A 15,586-nucleotide genomic window follows, 5' to 3' on the forward strand; every position below is an offset into this window, starting at 1 on the left:
GTAGAGAGATCAGTCTCCTGGTGGAGTGCATCAAAGGCTGAAGACTCCTGGAAATGGATATTCTTAGGTTGTTCTACCAGATCTTGGTAGCCTAGGGTCTTTCTCTTCTGTTCAGCCCCCTCTCCCTTCAGAGCAGGTGATTTCTATCCCACACCCAATTGTTCTGTAACCTTGACAAAGGCTTTAGCTATTGGCTGTACCCTCCTAGGTTCCTGTGACTTAAATGCCAACTACAGTTTGTCCTCTACACTTGAGTCTGGCTCCGATCCCTTTGATGCCATCTGGTTCCCAGGACCATGTCTTTGCCGTCAGAGGGTTTGTCTGTTCCGAGCATTTCTGTGGAGCTGTCCTTGTTCGTTATGGCTACAGTGGCAGTGGGCCTTTCCTTGGTTCCAGTCTGACAGGTGGGGCTCATGGGGTGTGACCCTGGTTGAGTTTCTCTGTTCTGGGCTCCCATTCCCCCGGGAGTGTCATTCCCCCGGGAGTGTCAACTGTTGAAAATGGGCTTGGATGTGACCCTGGTTGAGTTTCTCTGTTCTGGGCTCCCATTCCCCCGGGAGTGTCATTCCCCCGGGAGTGTCAACTGTTGAAAATGGGCTTGGATTGAGTGGAATGGACCCAGTATGGTGTTGGCTGCAGTTGTACACTGGGGGCTGGCAGTATTTTTAAATAGCAAGTCTTAATGCTGTCAACTGTCTTCTGGTTTGATCTTAAACTAGTCTGCACATTTCGCCCATTGTGTGCATCTGGATTGTGTTAATTTGCTTGTGCATCCATTAACTCTGTTTGTAGCACTACATGCCCTTAGGTGGGAGTTTTTCATTCTTAGACTTCTAAGAATATCCAATAAATGCAGTGATACTTCAATTCTTGGGTAAAGGACCCCCCCTCCCAAGCCGTAATTGCCTGGAAATTCTTTTAGCATCTTAAGTACCTTGCTATTAGGATTCACAGGTGTGCTGAACTTCATGAACTTTGTCAGACAGCTGATGCATCCATGGAAGGCAGCTGTTCTGTTTAGCTTTACTGGGGACAGAAAGAAATGTTTGACCACTTAGTTTCTCCACAGTTCTCATTGTTCACTTAAATGAGGGTTGCACTGAGTAATGTATCTGGAGTTATTTTGGGATATGGAGCAATATCTGTTTGTTTTTTTTTTTTTTTTTTTTTCCTGCTGGTGTGTGCACTTAGGTTGTGTTTGCTGTATTTGCAGGTGTAACCCCAAATAAACGAAAGCGGGCAACTCGAAAGGAATTGCAGCAAAATACTAACGGGAGAACATGTGACAACACACATCAGGAACGTCCTGCTCAAAACAGAGTTACATGTGGTGAGAGTTTTTTCATTAATGTGATTGGGGTGTCATTAATGAAGACAGGTTGTTCTGTATACAATGGTTTGGGAAATTTCAGGGAGATTCAGGGCTTGGGATTCTGTGCTGAAGATGCTACTTTTTGGGGGGGGGTAGAGCCATCGAATATAATTTATTGCTGGATTTTCAAGAGTTGTAATGCAACAGCTAAACAGCTTTGCTACTGCAAGTTTTGAAGCTCTTTTTGGTCACTGTTAGCATATGTTGGGTGATGTAGCAAGGATTTTGATTACAGGGTAAATGTTTGCCTGATTCCTTGTCGCCAGTGATCATGAGCTTTTGGGTGGTGACCTCCAGTGTGGGTAGCTGGGCTTGCTCCCCATGATAAAATGGAATGCCTCCTATAGGGATTGTATAACCAGGCATGGCCCAGTGGGGAGAAGGCAGAGGGGTATGGTAGGGGACTTGGAGCGATTTTGTATCGCTGTTTGGTTATATATGCTTGGAGACCTTTGTCATCTCCTGTATTAAGCCTTTTTTTTTTTTTTACTTTGATCGTTTTGGCACAAAGCCCCCATGTTAAGGGTTTTAGTCATGCTCATTTTTCTCACTTGGCACACAAATTCAATGTAAGGTCACAATTAGATGCATAACCAGAGTTGCTACTGTCAGTTTCCTCCAAAGGTTGAGTTTGGATGTGGATTTAATGCATGCAAATGAGATGCACAGTTTAGCATTGCTGTGCTTAACAGGATACACCAAGACTGCCTTCTTAGTAATCTGGTGCAAGTCTCCTGAAACACCCATTAGAATTACTGCTCAAGAGCACATGTTTTCACTTGGGTGTGTTCTGTGGAGTTGTGCTCATTTTGCATGGGTTTTCACTGCGTTTCTCCCATGTTCCACATGCTGTAGGCAAGTTGAATTAGTTCTAATTGCCCTCTGGGGGGGGGGGGGGGCTTGTGCCATGTATGCATCCAGTGATGGGCTGTGGTCCCCCTCCTGAATGCTTTGTGGTATTTTATTTTTTCCTCTGCTAAGTGCTAAGGCTTTTGCTTCCCCACAGTCATGAATTTGATCCTGTGAGTACATTGGCTATTGCTAAAAGCATGATTGGTGACCTGCTTTGCCTCTCACCCCAGCATCCAATTCCCTCATCCCTTTAGACTCCCTGTTGCCTTTTTGGTCATGCTACAGGAGCTACACTGTCTTGTTAGCCAGTACCTCTCCCAAATTTTCACCACTGCAGTCAGGGAAAACAAGGCTGTTGTGACACTATTCTGGGTCGTACCTACTAAGTAAACCTTCTGTCCTATTGCTTGCTTCACAACACATTGTCCTATCTAGTCTAGTCCCATGTTACAAAATTCCATCACCTCTATCAAAGCCAATTTCTTTTCCAAAAAGAAAACTGCTTGCATTGCAATTTTGCCGTACTTGTGGCCCTATCTTGCCTCTCCTTGTTATCAGAATCTTTATTCTTTGTTCCTCCTGCTGTAGTCCAAACTGCAGCTACCCCACCCACAAACACTTGGGCAGTCTGGCTGTCAAATTTTAAAAGCAACACCATTGTGTGAATTTTGAGGAAATGATAAAATCTTGTTCTACAAAATGATCCTGTACTCCTGCATCCCTTTATCATTCACAACACCCATTCCTTCAGATTGCTTTCAGTTTTTAAAATGCAGCTACATGGTCTTGTTGAACCCAACAGTGGAGCTTGCATTCACTTACTGAAATCCTACATGTAGCAGTGATTGTGATAATCAAGCTAAAAAATGCAGTCTTTCCTATGATTAAACCATTAAAAATTCTTAGTCTCTGAATCTTGGATAAAGTTTGACATTCCAAAGCTATCCATTCCAAATCTTTTTGGGTAAAAGCTGGTAGGAGGGATCCTTCTAAAGGACATCAATCACTGTCAAAGTCCTTAATTTTCCTTTTTGTATAGAAAACCTGGGTACAATCCTCAACAGGAAAGCTAACTTTATGTACTGCTTTGAAACTTTGCCAAAAGTTTCAGCTAGGTGAGACTGCCTATATATATTGCATTTGCCAATTATTTGGTCCTTAACTATTCTGAAACATGGTTAACATTACTCTGAGAACCCTCTCCCTAATGATTTTAATGAAAAAAAAATACCGTATTTAGTTTTTTGCTTTGGAACCCATTTAGTTTGCGCCTTTGGAACCGCGGACTAATGGTGTCAAAACAGGGCTTTTTTTCTCCCCAGTGATTTAAATAAACAGTTGTCAAAACTGGACCATCACCTACGATTGTGATGTGCTCTTAAAGTTGGTTACACCTGGCACTCTGGCTTTAATGTATGGGATGCAGTAGTGTAAATGGGTGTGATTTTTTTTTTTTTTTTTTTTTAAGATTTTCTATTTTTATCTCCTCCTTTGGCAGAATTGTCATTGGAATGGAGGCAACCTTTCTCTCTTCTATTCCACTTAAGTTATACTTGCAAACAAAAACACCCTGTTGGCAAAAACAAATGGCTAACTGTTCCAAATAGGACAGCCCTCTTCTAGGCTCCATGATCTTCAAAGTCATCAATATGGAATCTTTCCCTACTTTGCCAATGGACTCTCGACAGCTTCTGTGTAACTTCACTTTCCACATTAGCTAACTTTCATGTAACTAAACTTTTGGCCTGTACATTTCTGGACCCAGCATGTCTGCTTAATGAGTTAATCTTTTCTAAGACTTGCTATGTCAAATTTGTCTTTATGGTGCATGTAAAAGCTACACGTCCTATTCCCATGTTGCAGGATCTTCTGCCGACCCAAACGTTTGCTTCTATGCAAAAGCTTTGTCTGGTTGCTGCCAGATGCGTGGGACATCACACAGGGTCATAACCCAGGGGCCTTAAATGTGACATCTGTCAGAACTTCCCTGCTGTAGTCTGTCAACTCATTGCTTTGCTGTTTCAAGACCTCTACTTTGCTTGAGCTTTGTCATTTCTTAGCCAATGTCTGCTAGAAAGGGGAAATGTAGATGCAGACGTAATTCCACACACAACCCACAGAACTTTTTTTTTTTTCCTCTGCTTGGGCCAGGAACGTGACCCTGTAGCATTTGCCAGTCATACTGAAAACTCAGTCTGGCAGCCCTAAAACTTTACAGCGAACCAGAGGTTAAAACGCTTAGGCTTGCGTATGGATCTAGTCTGCTGTTGAGGCGGAGTCTCCTAAAAAAGCCAAAGTTGCAAAGCCTACTACGTCTGCCCCCTCTGTCTGATCTGCCAGGCACTGGTTTAGGGGTTTATGGACATCCTCTGGAACCGACATTTTCAGCTTCCATCAGGGAGGCTGCCTTAGAAGCACTGGTGGGCATGTCCACTGAGGGTAGCTGTCACATAAATAAAAAGCTGTGTATTAAATCTTTCCTTTGTTCTATAGCAGATGGTGCCCGTTTTTGACTTGTAATGCTCAGTACTGTTCACACATTTTGTGCATACTGGCCAGATGCATCTGAATTGCCTCCTTTGAAGGTTTACCGTTATAAGAATGAAATGCTTTTAATTGTGTAGCATTGCTGCCTTTCTGGTTTAGAACAGGTGGCCTCCCTACAGTGTGCTCACTTTTTAATGCACTTGCTTCATCCTACTTTGGCTTTTTTGTTGGTGTTTTGATGTATTGCTACCAATTGGATTTTAGGATTTCACAGTAATGGTCCTTTATTGGGGTATGTTCCTACTAGCCATTTCTGACTCTAAACATACCATGCTTAAGATGGTTGCATGATCAGTACACGAACCCCCCCCCCCCCCCGCCCTTCCCCCTGGCTTTTAACTCCTTTTAGTTCCTTCGAGTTGATGTATATGTGGTGCCTGTAAAATGTTGGGATTCCTAAATTTTGTGAAATTCATGACACTAAGATTACTGGTTTTTGGAGTACCAATTTTTTCAGTTGTTGCACATGCTTCCTCTGGAAGCTGAATTTCCTTTAGCAAGAAATGGACAATTTAACAGCAATGTGACATGTCAGCAGTGTGACAAACATAATTCAATCCCTAGTTCTGGCTAGTGTTGGAAATCTATACATTAAGGTGAACACATTGCAATGTCATAAACATGCATTGCATAGAACACTTCAGTTTGTCAGCCTGCTTGTTTTGGTAATGTTTTGTACACAATCTCCAAAATGCTTCATTTATTATTTTCCTTCCATATTTCAATGATCCTAGTTCAGCTCCTGTTGCTACCTTGCAATATTCTGTACTTCACTTTACAGCTAGTTTTAATCTTTTGCTTTACACTTGTGTAACTGCTTTTTTTGAGAGCTGAAGTGCGAGTCCTTATTCTGATTAGACAATTCTGAACCCAAATACTGATTAGCATCTCCTTAGCTACTGTGTTCCAACAGCTGCCATGGCTTTTCTGTATAGTCTGGAAGCATGGTTAATTCTGTGCATTCTCTGAATTTTGTGCTAGTTCCCCCCCCCCCCCCTCCCATGACCTTTCCAACATAATCTCTCCTTCAGGGAAAAGCTCTGAAGTCTAGGTTTCATAGCATTCTTGGAGACTTTAATATCCTCTTCTTGTAACGACATTCTATCTTCAGTGTCATTTTTTCATTTTCTGGTTAGTACATTTTGTACTATTTCTTTTTTGTAATGTCCTATTCTGTTAATTCCACTATACTAAGAGTTGGTCTAAGCTATATGTGCTTTGCCCCCCCCCCCCAATATTTCTGTAACTTAAATCTGTCAGATTGAATATTTTACCTGCTTCCTTATGTCAGGTCTGCTTTTTTCTTTAACAATAGTTGTATGTTGCTAGTTGGACTAGTGGACTTGCCTGCATGTACATGCTGCTTAATATAATACCAGATGTTAGTAACATGTTGCATTGAGACTTGAATTTAGGCTGCTGTGTAAATGCAGAGTTTCCAACAGTTGACTGTTGGAAAGGTTTGTCTTAATTTTAGTTTGGGGAAGGGGGTTATGTAGTGTACTTTATGTACACTCCATGTATTTTTTTTGGTCCGGAAGTAGTCCTTCGAAACTGCTCTGCTGTTTGTACAGCTCGTACAAGCCAAACACCCCTTGAGCCAAGACTGTTACCCCAGATCTTGTTTGCTGCTTTGTCAGCAAGGAGCGTCGGCTGTTGCTCTTGGCTAAGATGTGTAATGTGTGTATGTATCCAAGAGCGAGATGGGAGTAGAGGGAGGGCGAGCGTGTGATGGGGGAGATTTATATATACCCAGATGTGAATACACACACTTGCATCTGTACACATGACATATGTGTGTAAATATGCACGTGTTATCTATACACCTGTGTATACGTGTGTGCATGTGTAGTGTATACACTACACGCGTGTGTATAGACAGATGTACAGTGGCGTGTGTGTATATGTATGTGTGTGTATGTATGTATATGTGTGTGTGTGTATGTGTATATATATATACACGTGTGTGTATACATGTATGTGTAACATTATGTACACTGTGTAGTGTCATAAATGTCAGTTGCTCATTGGTGACACCACTAACTCCAAACGGTGACAGTTATGTCACCCCCTTTTTGACCTATGTTAGCATTTTTGTAGGTGTGGAGCAGTCTTAAATGTCGACTTTCCGTGTTTTTGCGACATGAGAATTGGCATTACAGATTTAGTTTATAGGAGTAAAGTGCACATTTGCTGATGTGCAATCGATATTTTGATAGGAAACTTGTGGTGGTTTTTTTAGGGGTGGGTGTCTTTAACAGTTGGGTGTCTTTACCAGAGGTTTGAATCCAATCTGCATTACCATTGTAACCCTTCTCCCTCTATTCTTACCGTTTGCAGTATTCATTGGCATTTTGTTCTGATTTCCAAAATGGTGGAAAAGCATTGACTCTCTTTTAGGATTTAGAGTGCTAAGACTGTGGAAGAAAGATGCCCAGTTCTGATGGGCACATCTTATTGCCCTATCTGCCCCCCATGACACTGGTGGCACAAAAACATAAGGCTATCGCTCCAACTGCCTCCATGGAACCAAAAGCAAAGGTACCAAAATTAGAAGTTATGTACCTACCATAACGTTCCATGTTAGTTGTCTTCTCTCACCCTCTTTTTTGCTGGATGGGTTCGGAGCCGATCCTCTGCTCCGACTCGGCACTTGCTAAGCTCGAGAGTCACTTTTACCAGCTTGAGGCAGCCCCATATCCCATGATGTAAGGCGGTGATTACCCAGATCTCGTTTGGTATCTAGAGGAAAAACTGCCCATAATCTTCTCACAAAGGAAAGAACAACTAACCTGAGAAGGCTGTAAGGGGAACCCAGGTAATTAAGGTCCAGGTAAAGGTCCAGAGCTAACTGGTGTCCAAGGAAGTTCAAGGTCTGTCCAGGCTAGGGGGGACAGGAGGGAGGGACGCAAGAAAGAAGGCGAGAGAAGACTAACATGGAACGTTATGGTAGGTATATAACTTCTAAATATTAAGTTGTCAATCTCTCCTTCATTCTTGCTGGATGGGACCGCGTCCCTAGCACCTCTATCCTGGGTGGCTCAATGGAATAGACTCTTGAGAACTGTGGAACCAAAACTTGCCCTGTCCCTGGAGGCCAAATCCAATTTGTAATGAGAAACGAAGGTATGAGGAGTGGCCCAAGTGGCTGCTGCACAAATAAAGGGTAGCCTAGCCTGAAAAGCTGTAGATGTGGCTCTACCTCTGGTAGAATGTGCTTTAGGTTTTGAGATCAGTTGTTTGCCCCTAAGCTGATAAATGTCCGAAATAGTGGAAGACAGCCATTTGGATAAGGTCACTTTAGAAACTGGGAGACCTTTCTTATTTTTAGCATAAAGAAAAAGCTGATCAGACTTCCTAAATTGCTTTGTTCTGTCCAAGTAATATCCGAGTAGGCAATGCAATCTTTGTTCCGCCCTGTCAGAATGATTGGGGAAAAATACTGGAAGGTCAATAGATTGGTTTAAATTTGTTTTAGAAGCAACCTTGGGCAAAAAAGGTTGGTTCTCAAGGATACTCTATCCTTGTGGAAGACCCAAGTAAGGGGGACTAACACAGAGAGCATGAAGTTCAGACACTCTCTCCTAGCCGAGGTAATAGCAACTGGAAAGAGGGTCTTCCAAGAAAGAAATTTTAATGAGCATGTAGCAGCTGGTTCGAAAGGGGGTGAGTATCAAGGATGCCAGCACTAAATTTAGGTCCCACTGCGGTGGAGTATCCCTAACAGGGGGTTTAAGTAGGAATACCCCTCTGAGAGAGGCTTCTCACAGTTTGAGAGACATAACGTTCTGGTCTGCAAAACCGACATGGAAATTCGAGATTGCTGCCAACTGGACTTTAACTGTGGAAGACTAAGAACTGGAGTGAAAAATTTCAGCTAGAAAGTCCAAGACTGAATAGGGGCAGTACAAGGGTCTATGTTCTTAGACTTTGCCCAAAAGGAGAAACGTTGCCATTTGCTAGAGTAAATCTTTCTGGTAGAGGACTTTAAAGAAGCTGCTATGATATCTCTAACTGGGTTAGAGATCATAGGAAGCTTGACTAGGGAAGGAAGTGGAGCAACCAAGCAGTGAGGTTGAGGAAACTAATGGACCGGTGCAGTTGACCCGACTGGTGGGTCAGAAGATCTGGAACTGAGTCCAGATGCCAAGGCTGCACCAAGAGATGGCGATGAAGGAACGGGAACCAAATTTGTCGAGGCCAGTAAGGGGCAATGAGAATCAGCTTGGCTCTCAAGACTGTAGCTTTCTGGACTACTTGAGGTATTAAAGGAAAAGGGGGGAAAGGCATAAAGAAGTCCCCGGGGCCAATCCTGGGTTAGTGTCTTTGGGGGGATGGCCCGGAAGTGGAAAGAGAAGTCTGGGCATTTGCTGTTTTGGGGTGTAGCAAAAAGGTCGCAGCATGGGCGGCCCCACTTCTGAAAAATCTCTTCCACTATAGATTGAGACCACTCGTGAGGCATGAGTATAGCTCTGCTCAATCTGTCCGCTATGATGTTGGTTTTCCCGGGGATATGTGTTGCTATCAGAAACCGATGAGAGGAGATCGCCCATTGCCAAAGTCTGAGCTTCTCGACACAAAGGATAGGACTTGGTCCCGCCCTGTTTGTTGATGTACCATACCACAGACATGTCCATGTGAACTGCAATTGTCCCTAAGGGAAGAAAGTCGTTGAGGGCTTGCAACGTTAAAAGCACTGCTGTCATCTCTAGGACATTTATGTGCAGGTGGTATTGGAACGGTTGCCATGTGCCATGGACCATCCTGCCCTGATAATGCCCCCCACCCAATCAGGGAGGCATCTGAGGTGACCGTGGCTACCAGGGCCGAGGGGACAAATGGTCTGCCCTGATGGGACTGGGGGGGGGGGGAGTCCACCAGAATAGATGGCTCTTTCAGGTCTGTGTCACGAGAATCTTGTGACACATGAGTAACTGCTGCTGGAAGGACCATTGGGTAAACTACATCCACTGCAGGAGACGCATGTAAAAACGGGCCAGAGGAAGAAGTGTGATGGCAGCTGCTATAAGGCCTAACACTTTCAGGACCAACCTGGCTTGTACCTTTTTGCTGAATAGGATGATCCGAACATGGTTTTGGATATCCAGGATTCTTTGGTTCGTTAAGTTTGCTGACATCAGAGTAGTGTCTAGATCTGCGCCTATAAAGGTAATAGATTGGCAAGGCGATAAGGAAGACTTTTTGAAGTTGACTGAAATCCCTAACTGGCTGCAGAGACGTAAAGTGTAATCCCTGGCCTGAAGAAGTTGATGCCTGGTGGTGGCTGAGAGGAGCCAGTCGTCTAGGTAAGGAAACACCTGGAATCCCTGACGTCTCGGGTGAGCCGTGACCGCTGCCATGCATTTGGTGAACACTCTGGGGGCTGTAGTGAGACCAAAGGGCAGGGCTCTGAACTGAAAATGACTGGTCCCCAGCCGAAAGAAGAGAAACCTTCTGGAGTGTCTGGATTTTTATGTGATAGTACGCATCTTGAAGGTCTATGGAGCACATCCAGTTTTTGCCCAGAAAGGGCAGAATCGATTGAAGTGTGACCATCCGAAATCTTGCCTTTTTGACAGACTTGTTTAGCCTGCTGAGGTCTAATATTGGTCTCAGTCTCCTGTTTTTTTTTGGGAACCAAAAAGAGCCTTTAGTAGATTCCGGATTCTAAATTATATGTTGGAACTGGCTGGATGGCCCTTTTCTCTAGAAGCTTTGAAACCTCTAGCTTTGCAATTTCCCTTAGACCAGGTGGAACGTCTGGAAGGGATCCTTTTTGAGGGAAGGGGCTTTTCTCTAAAGGTATTTTGTAACCTTCAGATATGATAGACTGTACCCATTTGTCTTGAGAGGGAAAGCCAGGCTTCTGGGTACAGTGACAATCTTCCCCAGACTGCCTCCAAGGGTGGGCAGTCGGGCAACACCTCAGGGATGCTGGAAGGGCTTGTCAGAGAGAGGCTCTCTGCTGCCCTGGTTCTGCGGACCCCCTCTGCCCCTAGGGCAGCATCTGTTACCCCCTCTGCCTCTGGGGGTAAACTGACCATGTGCATCAGGCGTGACTCCCTGTGATTTTCAGAACCACATTTTCCCTCCCTTCTGACTTTTTGGGGTAAGGTCTAGAAGGGGTGGAGAAACTGAGTCCTACGGCAGAGTCTTGCCATCTTGCTCGCACCTGGTCAGTGTCCTTCACCTGAGGGCCAAACAAAGTTGTCCCATCAAAAGGAGAGTTTGTGAAGGATGCCTTAAAAGGGTCTGCAAAATTGCAAAGCCGCATCCAGGACTGACGTTAGAGGCACTCCTGTGCCTCCGGCTCTACTCGCCCCATCGGCTGCATAAGAAATGAGCCGCATGGAGGAGTTAGTTATGGAATTTAGGATTCCAAGCTGAGAGGCAATCTTCTCTTGAGCCCCTGCAGCTGTCAGATCCTGTACTACTTCACCCAATTCTTTGAGGATATCTCTTTGAAGTCGGGTGAAGTGACATAAATAATTCTGCGAACGCATAGCAAAGGTCGCTGAGGAAATCCTCCGCTTACCATACCTGTCCCCTGTCCATGGTCCTATCCTCCTTGTTAGGAGGATGGACTGGTACTGGTACGGAAGGATCTGCAAGTTCCTTCTTGGTGGCGGCCGCCACCACCATGGCATCAACCGGGACACCTTTAGTGAGAAACTGTTTTTCAGTGGGGGCCGTGATAAATTTAGAAGGTTTCCTGGGGACTGGTTCCACAATCAGGAGATGCCCACGCCTTTCGAGCCATCACGTCCATGAGGGGGTCGAAAGGAGGAGACACCCAGGAGGGTCGAGATCCAAAAGCCTCCAGGTATACAGATATCCTCTGAGGGATTAATGGAGGGCCAGTTCCCCCTCTGTTTCAGGAGTTCAAGTATGTCTGAAAAGGAGACATCCTCAGAGGGGGATCTTGGGGACCCATCCGGCTCATCTAAGTTGGTATCTGATGTCGTAGACTCGGTGCTTCCTCTTGCAGGTCCTCTTACGTGGGGGTTCCCCTGAAGGATCAGGTGAAACCTCGGAAGAGGAAGTTCTTCCCAATGGGGAAACTTGGGGCGATGGATCTCTGGGTCCGGGAACAAGAGTGGGAAGAGATATCTACAGGCACTGTAGAGGGAGGAGCTAAAGGAACCGACTGCTGACTGAGCTCGGGGGGGCTAGCACACATCACCTCGAAGGCTCCCCTCCCGGGGAGGACAGAGCTCCTGCTCCGAAGAAACAGGAGTCCCCGGCCCCACTGAAAGGGAAGGCTCCAAAGCAGGTGCCAAGCTCACAAAGGCCGAAGCTCCGAGAGGGAGAACTGGGTCATACAAGGGTCCGATGCCACTCGCCCCCTCGGAACTGACCAGGGAAGCCTGATGACCGGATCCCTCCAAGGATGGTCTCAAGGAGGAGATAGTCAAACGACTGAGCCGAAAGGAGTGGTATCTGCTCCGAAGCACCAGCAGTCACTGTACCAATAATCTCCGGCTCCGAGCTCTGAAGGAGAGTCTGAGGAATTTCTGGAGGGTGTGGAATAGCGGTAGTCTGAGACGGGCTATGGAGCATCTGGGCCAGTGCCTGTGATTTCAGCAGTCTACTCACCACTCTCTCCAAGTCATGGTCTGAGAGTCTGGAAGACCTTGAGGATCGGCTCCGATGGCTCTGCTCCGAAAGTAAGGGAGAGACCGGAGCCGAGTGGATAGACTCCAGCGAAGGAGATCTAGATCTCTTTCTCGACGGAGCAGGCTTCGCAGCAAGAGAATCTGCTCCAGCCGGAGCCGACAAAGGTACCGAAGCCAGGGTATCTGTGCCGATCGGCGCCAATACTAAAACTTCCAAGAAGGAAGGATTGGCTCCGGACGGAGCCGATCTCTACTCCGGTGGAGTCGGAACCAAGGCCACTGACTTGGACACTGAAGTCTGGGCCTTGGATCGCTTTGAGGGCTTCCCTGAGCCAGAGTTTATTTCTACGTTCCTGCAGGACTCTCTGGCTGAATGAGTGGCAAATAGCACAGGAGTCCTGCAGGTGTAGGGGTCCCAGGCAATAAATAAAAAGTGTGACAGTCTGTCAGACATCTTCTGACAGCATGAGTCACACTTCTTGAAACCTGAGACCCTAGTGTCTTTAGACAAGACTGAGTCCTAAACACACACACCACTCGGTCCAAAAAACACACTGACTATACAAAAAAAACTAAGTACAGTGAATAAAAACACAAACACACTTAAACAAATCCTGACAGGAAACTGTTTGGGAGGGTAAGGCCTGAAAAACAGAAGCTATGGATAAGTGGAGATAAGTGGACGGGAAGCTAACGGGAATAGGGCTAAGTGAATCAGGGAACGAATAGACTATAAATATGAAAAAATTTAAGGTACTGGGGGAGCTAATTTTCTCAGTAATTAAATTCACTTACCAGGAGCTGGCAAAAAAGGTGACCTCATGAGCGAAGCAGCAAACGAGATCTGGGTAATCACCGCCTTGCATCATGGGATATGGGGCTGCCTCGAGCTGGTAAGTGACTCTCGAGCTTAGCAAGTGCCGAGTCTGAGCCGAGGATCGGCTCCGAACCCATCCAGCAAGAATGAAGGCGAGATTGACAACTTAACATCTACAGTTTAAAGAATAATCTGCACAGACTACTGCCACTGTGGTGCCTTTGGCACCGGCACCACCATCTTTAATTTCTGTCTGTGCTGATTTCTCCAACAGCACCTCAGCAGGCTTTCACCACCTCTGTGCTGAAACTAGATCCAAATATTTTTCCCAGGGACAAGTTATCCTCTTGTGGCCAGTTAGTCCCCTTCAGGATTGTCTATTCACTCCTCCAGGAGTCTCCTTGGGGTAGACTTCCTGAGATGGGTGGATTAGCTGTTTGCAGTCGGAGGTATTCCTGCCCCTTCTCTGGTCCCTCTCCCTCCTGGAGTTGGCATCATCTCTCCAAGGACTCATTCACTGTTTCCTCCTCTGACTTCTACCTGAGCTTCAGGGCCCAACACTTCAATCCCCCCAGTGCCAACTGTTCTGGTGCCATATCTTCTAGGCCAGAGCTAACTCCATTTCCACAACAGAACAGCGGGCACTGACGCTTCAAGAAACAATGTAAAAGGTCCCTCTTGAGTTGTCTGAGATCTGCTGTGGAACGCACCACACACGTGCAAGAGGAAGCCCCTAGATTCCCCCCGGAGAATTTTAGTGGACAAGGGTTTTGATGAAAGGGGATGTTCTAGGAGTCTAGGACAATGGACAGATTTGGAAAGCAGGTCTACGCTTCAACCGTCACACTCGAGTTATCTGAATTTCGTGGCACATTTTGCTAGACTCCAGTGGTGTGTGTGATTTTTTTTAAAAAGGAATCCTCATATTCTCACAGGAGCAGTGTCTGACGAGATGGACGGCAGGGGTGGTTAGCTCAGAGACTAACTCATCCATGTGGCTCATTGCACACTTGGCCAAAGGCACGACCAGAGCACTGAGTTGGATAATCTTTGTTTGGCTCCAAGGTGAAGGATACACTAACCAGATGTGAGAAGGATGGAAAGACCTAGTATGCTGTGGGCATTAAGTTTTCTCCTCTTGCCTGTCCTACGCCAGGAATCTGAGTGGAAAGATGTGGTTCTAAGTCCCAAGGGCCTTTCCAGGGCACTTGGCAGTGGCTCCTCTCTGGGCAGGGGGGAGCTCAGATGGAAGATGCTGACCATAAGGCAGAGGTCGCCTGTGAAACTAGGGTTCCAAAGACTTTCTCCGGGCAGCCCTGAAAGGGGGCCAGATTGCTCATCTCTAGAAGCAGTTGGGGACCTCTTTCTGCACTAGACGGCCTGACAAATAACTTCCAATACTTGTGCAGAGAATCATTGCGAATCCCCTTCGCTGCCTTGATCGCTGAGAAAAATCATCCAAGAGGTCCTGCCAGACCAGATAGGTTCCAGATTTTACTCCTGGCTCTTTTTCATGCCAAAGACTACTTTGGGACTGGAGGCAGATATTGGACCCAAGCCTTTTGAACAAGCTTGTTTAGCAGGCAAAATTTTAGATGGACGTGGTTTTTTCCCTTTCCAGGGAAAAATGATTGGATGTGCTCTCTACCTTAAAGATGCGTATTGCCACAGATGAACAAACTCTGGGAAGGTATCTCTGCTTTTGGCTACTTTCCAGTCATTCAGTTGAGTGCTGCCGTTTGGCCTCACCACAGCTGCCAGAGTGTTCACCAAATACATGGCAGCAGTCATGGCTTGTGTGAGGCTACACAGATTCCAGGCATTTCCTTCTCTAGATGACTGGCGCCTAACCTCCCCTACCAGGAATCTACTGCTTCATGCCACAAACTTAATCTCCCACTCAAGACCTAGAAATCGTAGGTGTCCACCTCAACACAGCGTGTGTAGCTTCTCTAGTCTTTAGCAGGCTTCAAAGGATAATGTCAAGTACAGCTCAATTTAATAAGGGTGCTTGCTGTACTTGTTCAAGCCTTCAGATCTATGGTGGCAGCCTCAACCTGGCTCCCTTGGCAAGGTTTCACATGAGTAATGTCTTCTGGCAAAAGGATCTGTCCTGGTGGATGCAATCAGAAGAAATCCTAATGGGCTGTCCCTTTGTTTTCCCTGCTACCCAATGCCATGGTGACAACTGACACCTCCCAGATTAGGGGTCTGGGACAGCATTGTCTAGGAAGAACAGTCCAAGGCACTTGGTCTCCAAGAAGCCACCTTTGCACATCATTGTCTTGGAGATCAGCAGTGCACCTAGTGTTGCAAGGCTTTCAGTCTGTTTTGGGAACAGTTGCAGTCCAGTCAGACCACATGTCCAGTGGTTTGGTACAT

At 45.9% G+C, this 15,586-nt stretch overlaps 1 protein-coding gene across 2 annotated transcripts in view; it reads left to right on the forward strand.

Moving 5' to 3' along the window:
- Window positions 1-15,586, forward strand: part of DEDD2 (death effector domain containing 2) — a 107,064-nt gene that overhangs the window by 18,363 nt on the left and 73,115 nt on the right. Inside the window, exon 3 of one of the 2 annotated variants that reach the window (XM_044080795.1) lies at window positions 1,214-1,330. The exons of the other annotated variant lie outside the window; for it this stretch is intronic. Coding sequence (XP_043936730.1) covers window positions 1,214-1,330 — 117 coding nt within the window. The remainder of the gene's footprint in view (window positions 1-1,213; window positions 1,331-15,586) is intronic. 2 annotated transcript variants of the gene reach the window in all.

Source organism: Protopterus annectens, chromosome 8.part0 (genome assembly GCF_019279795.1).
Source record: "Protopterus annectens isolate FY-2018-M chromosome 8.part0, PAN1.0, whole genome shotgun sequence".
NCBI lineage: Eukaryota > Metazoa > Chordata > Ceratodontiformes > Protopteridae > Protopterus > Protopterus annectens.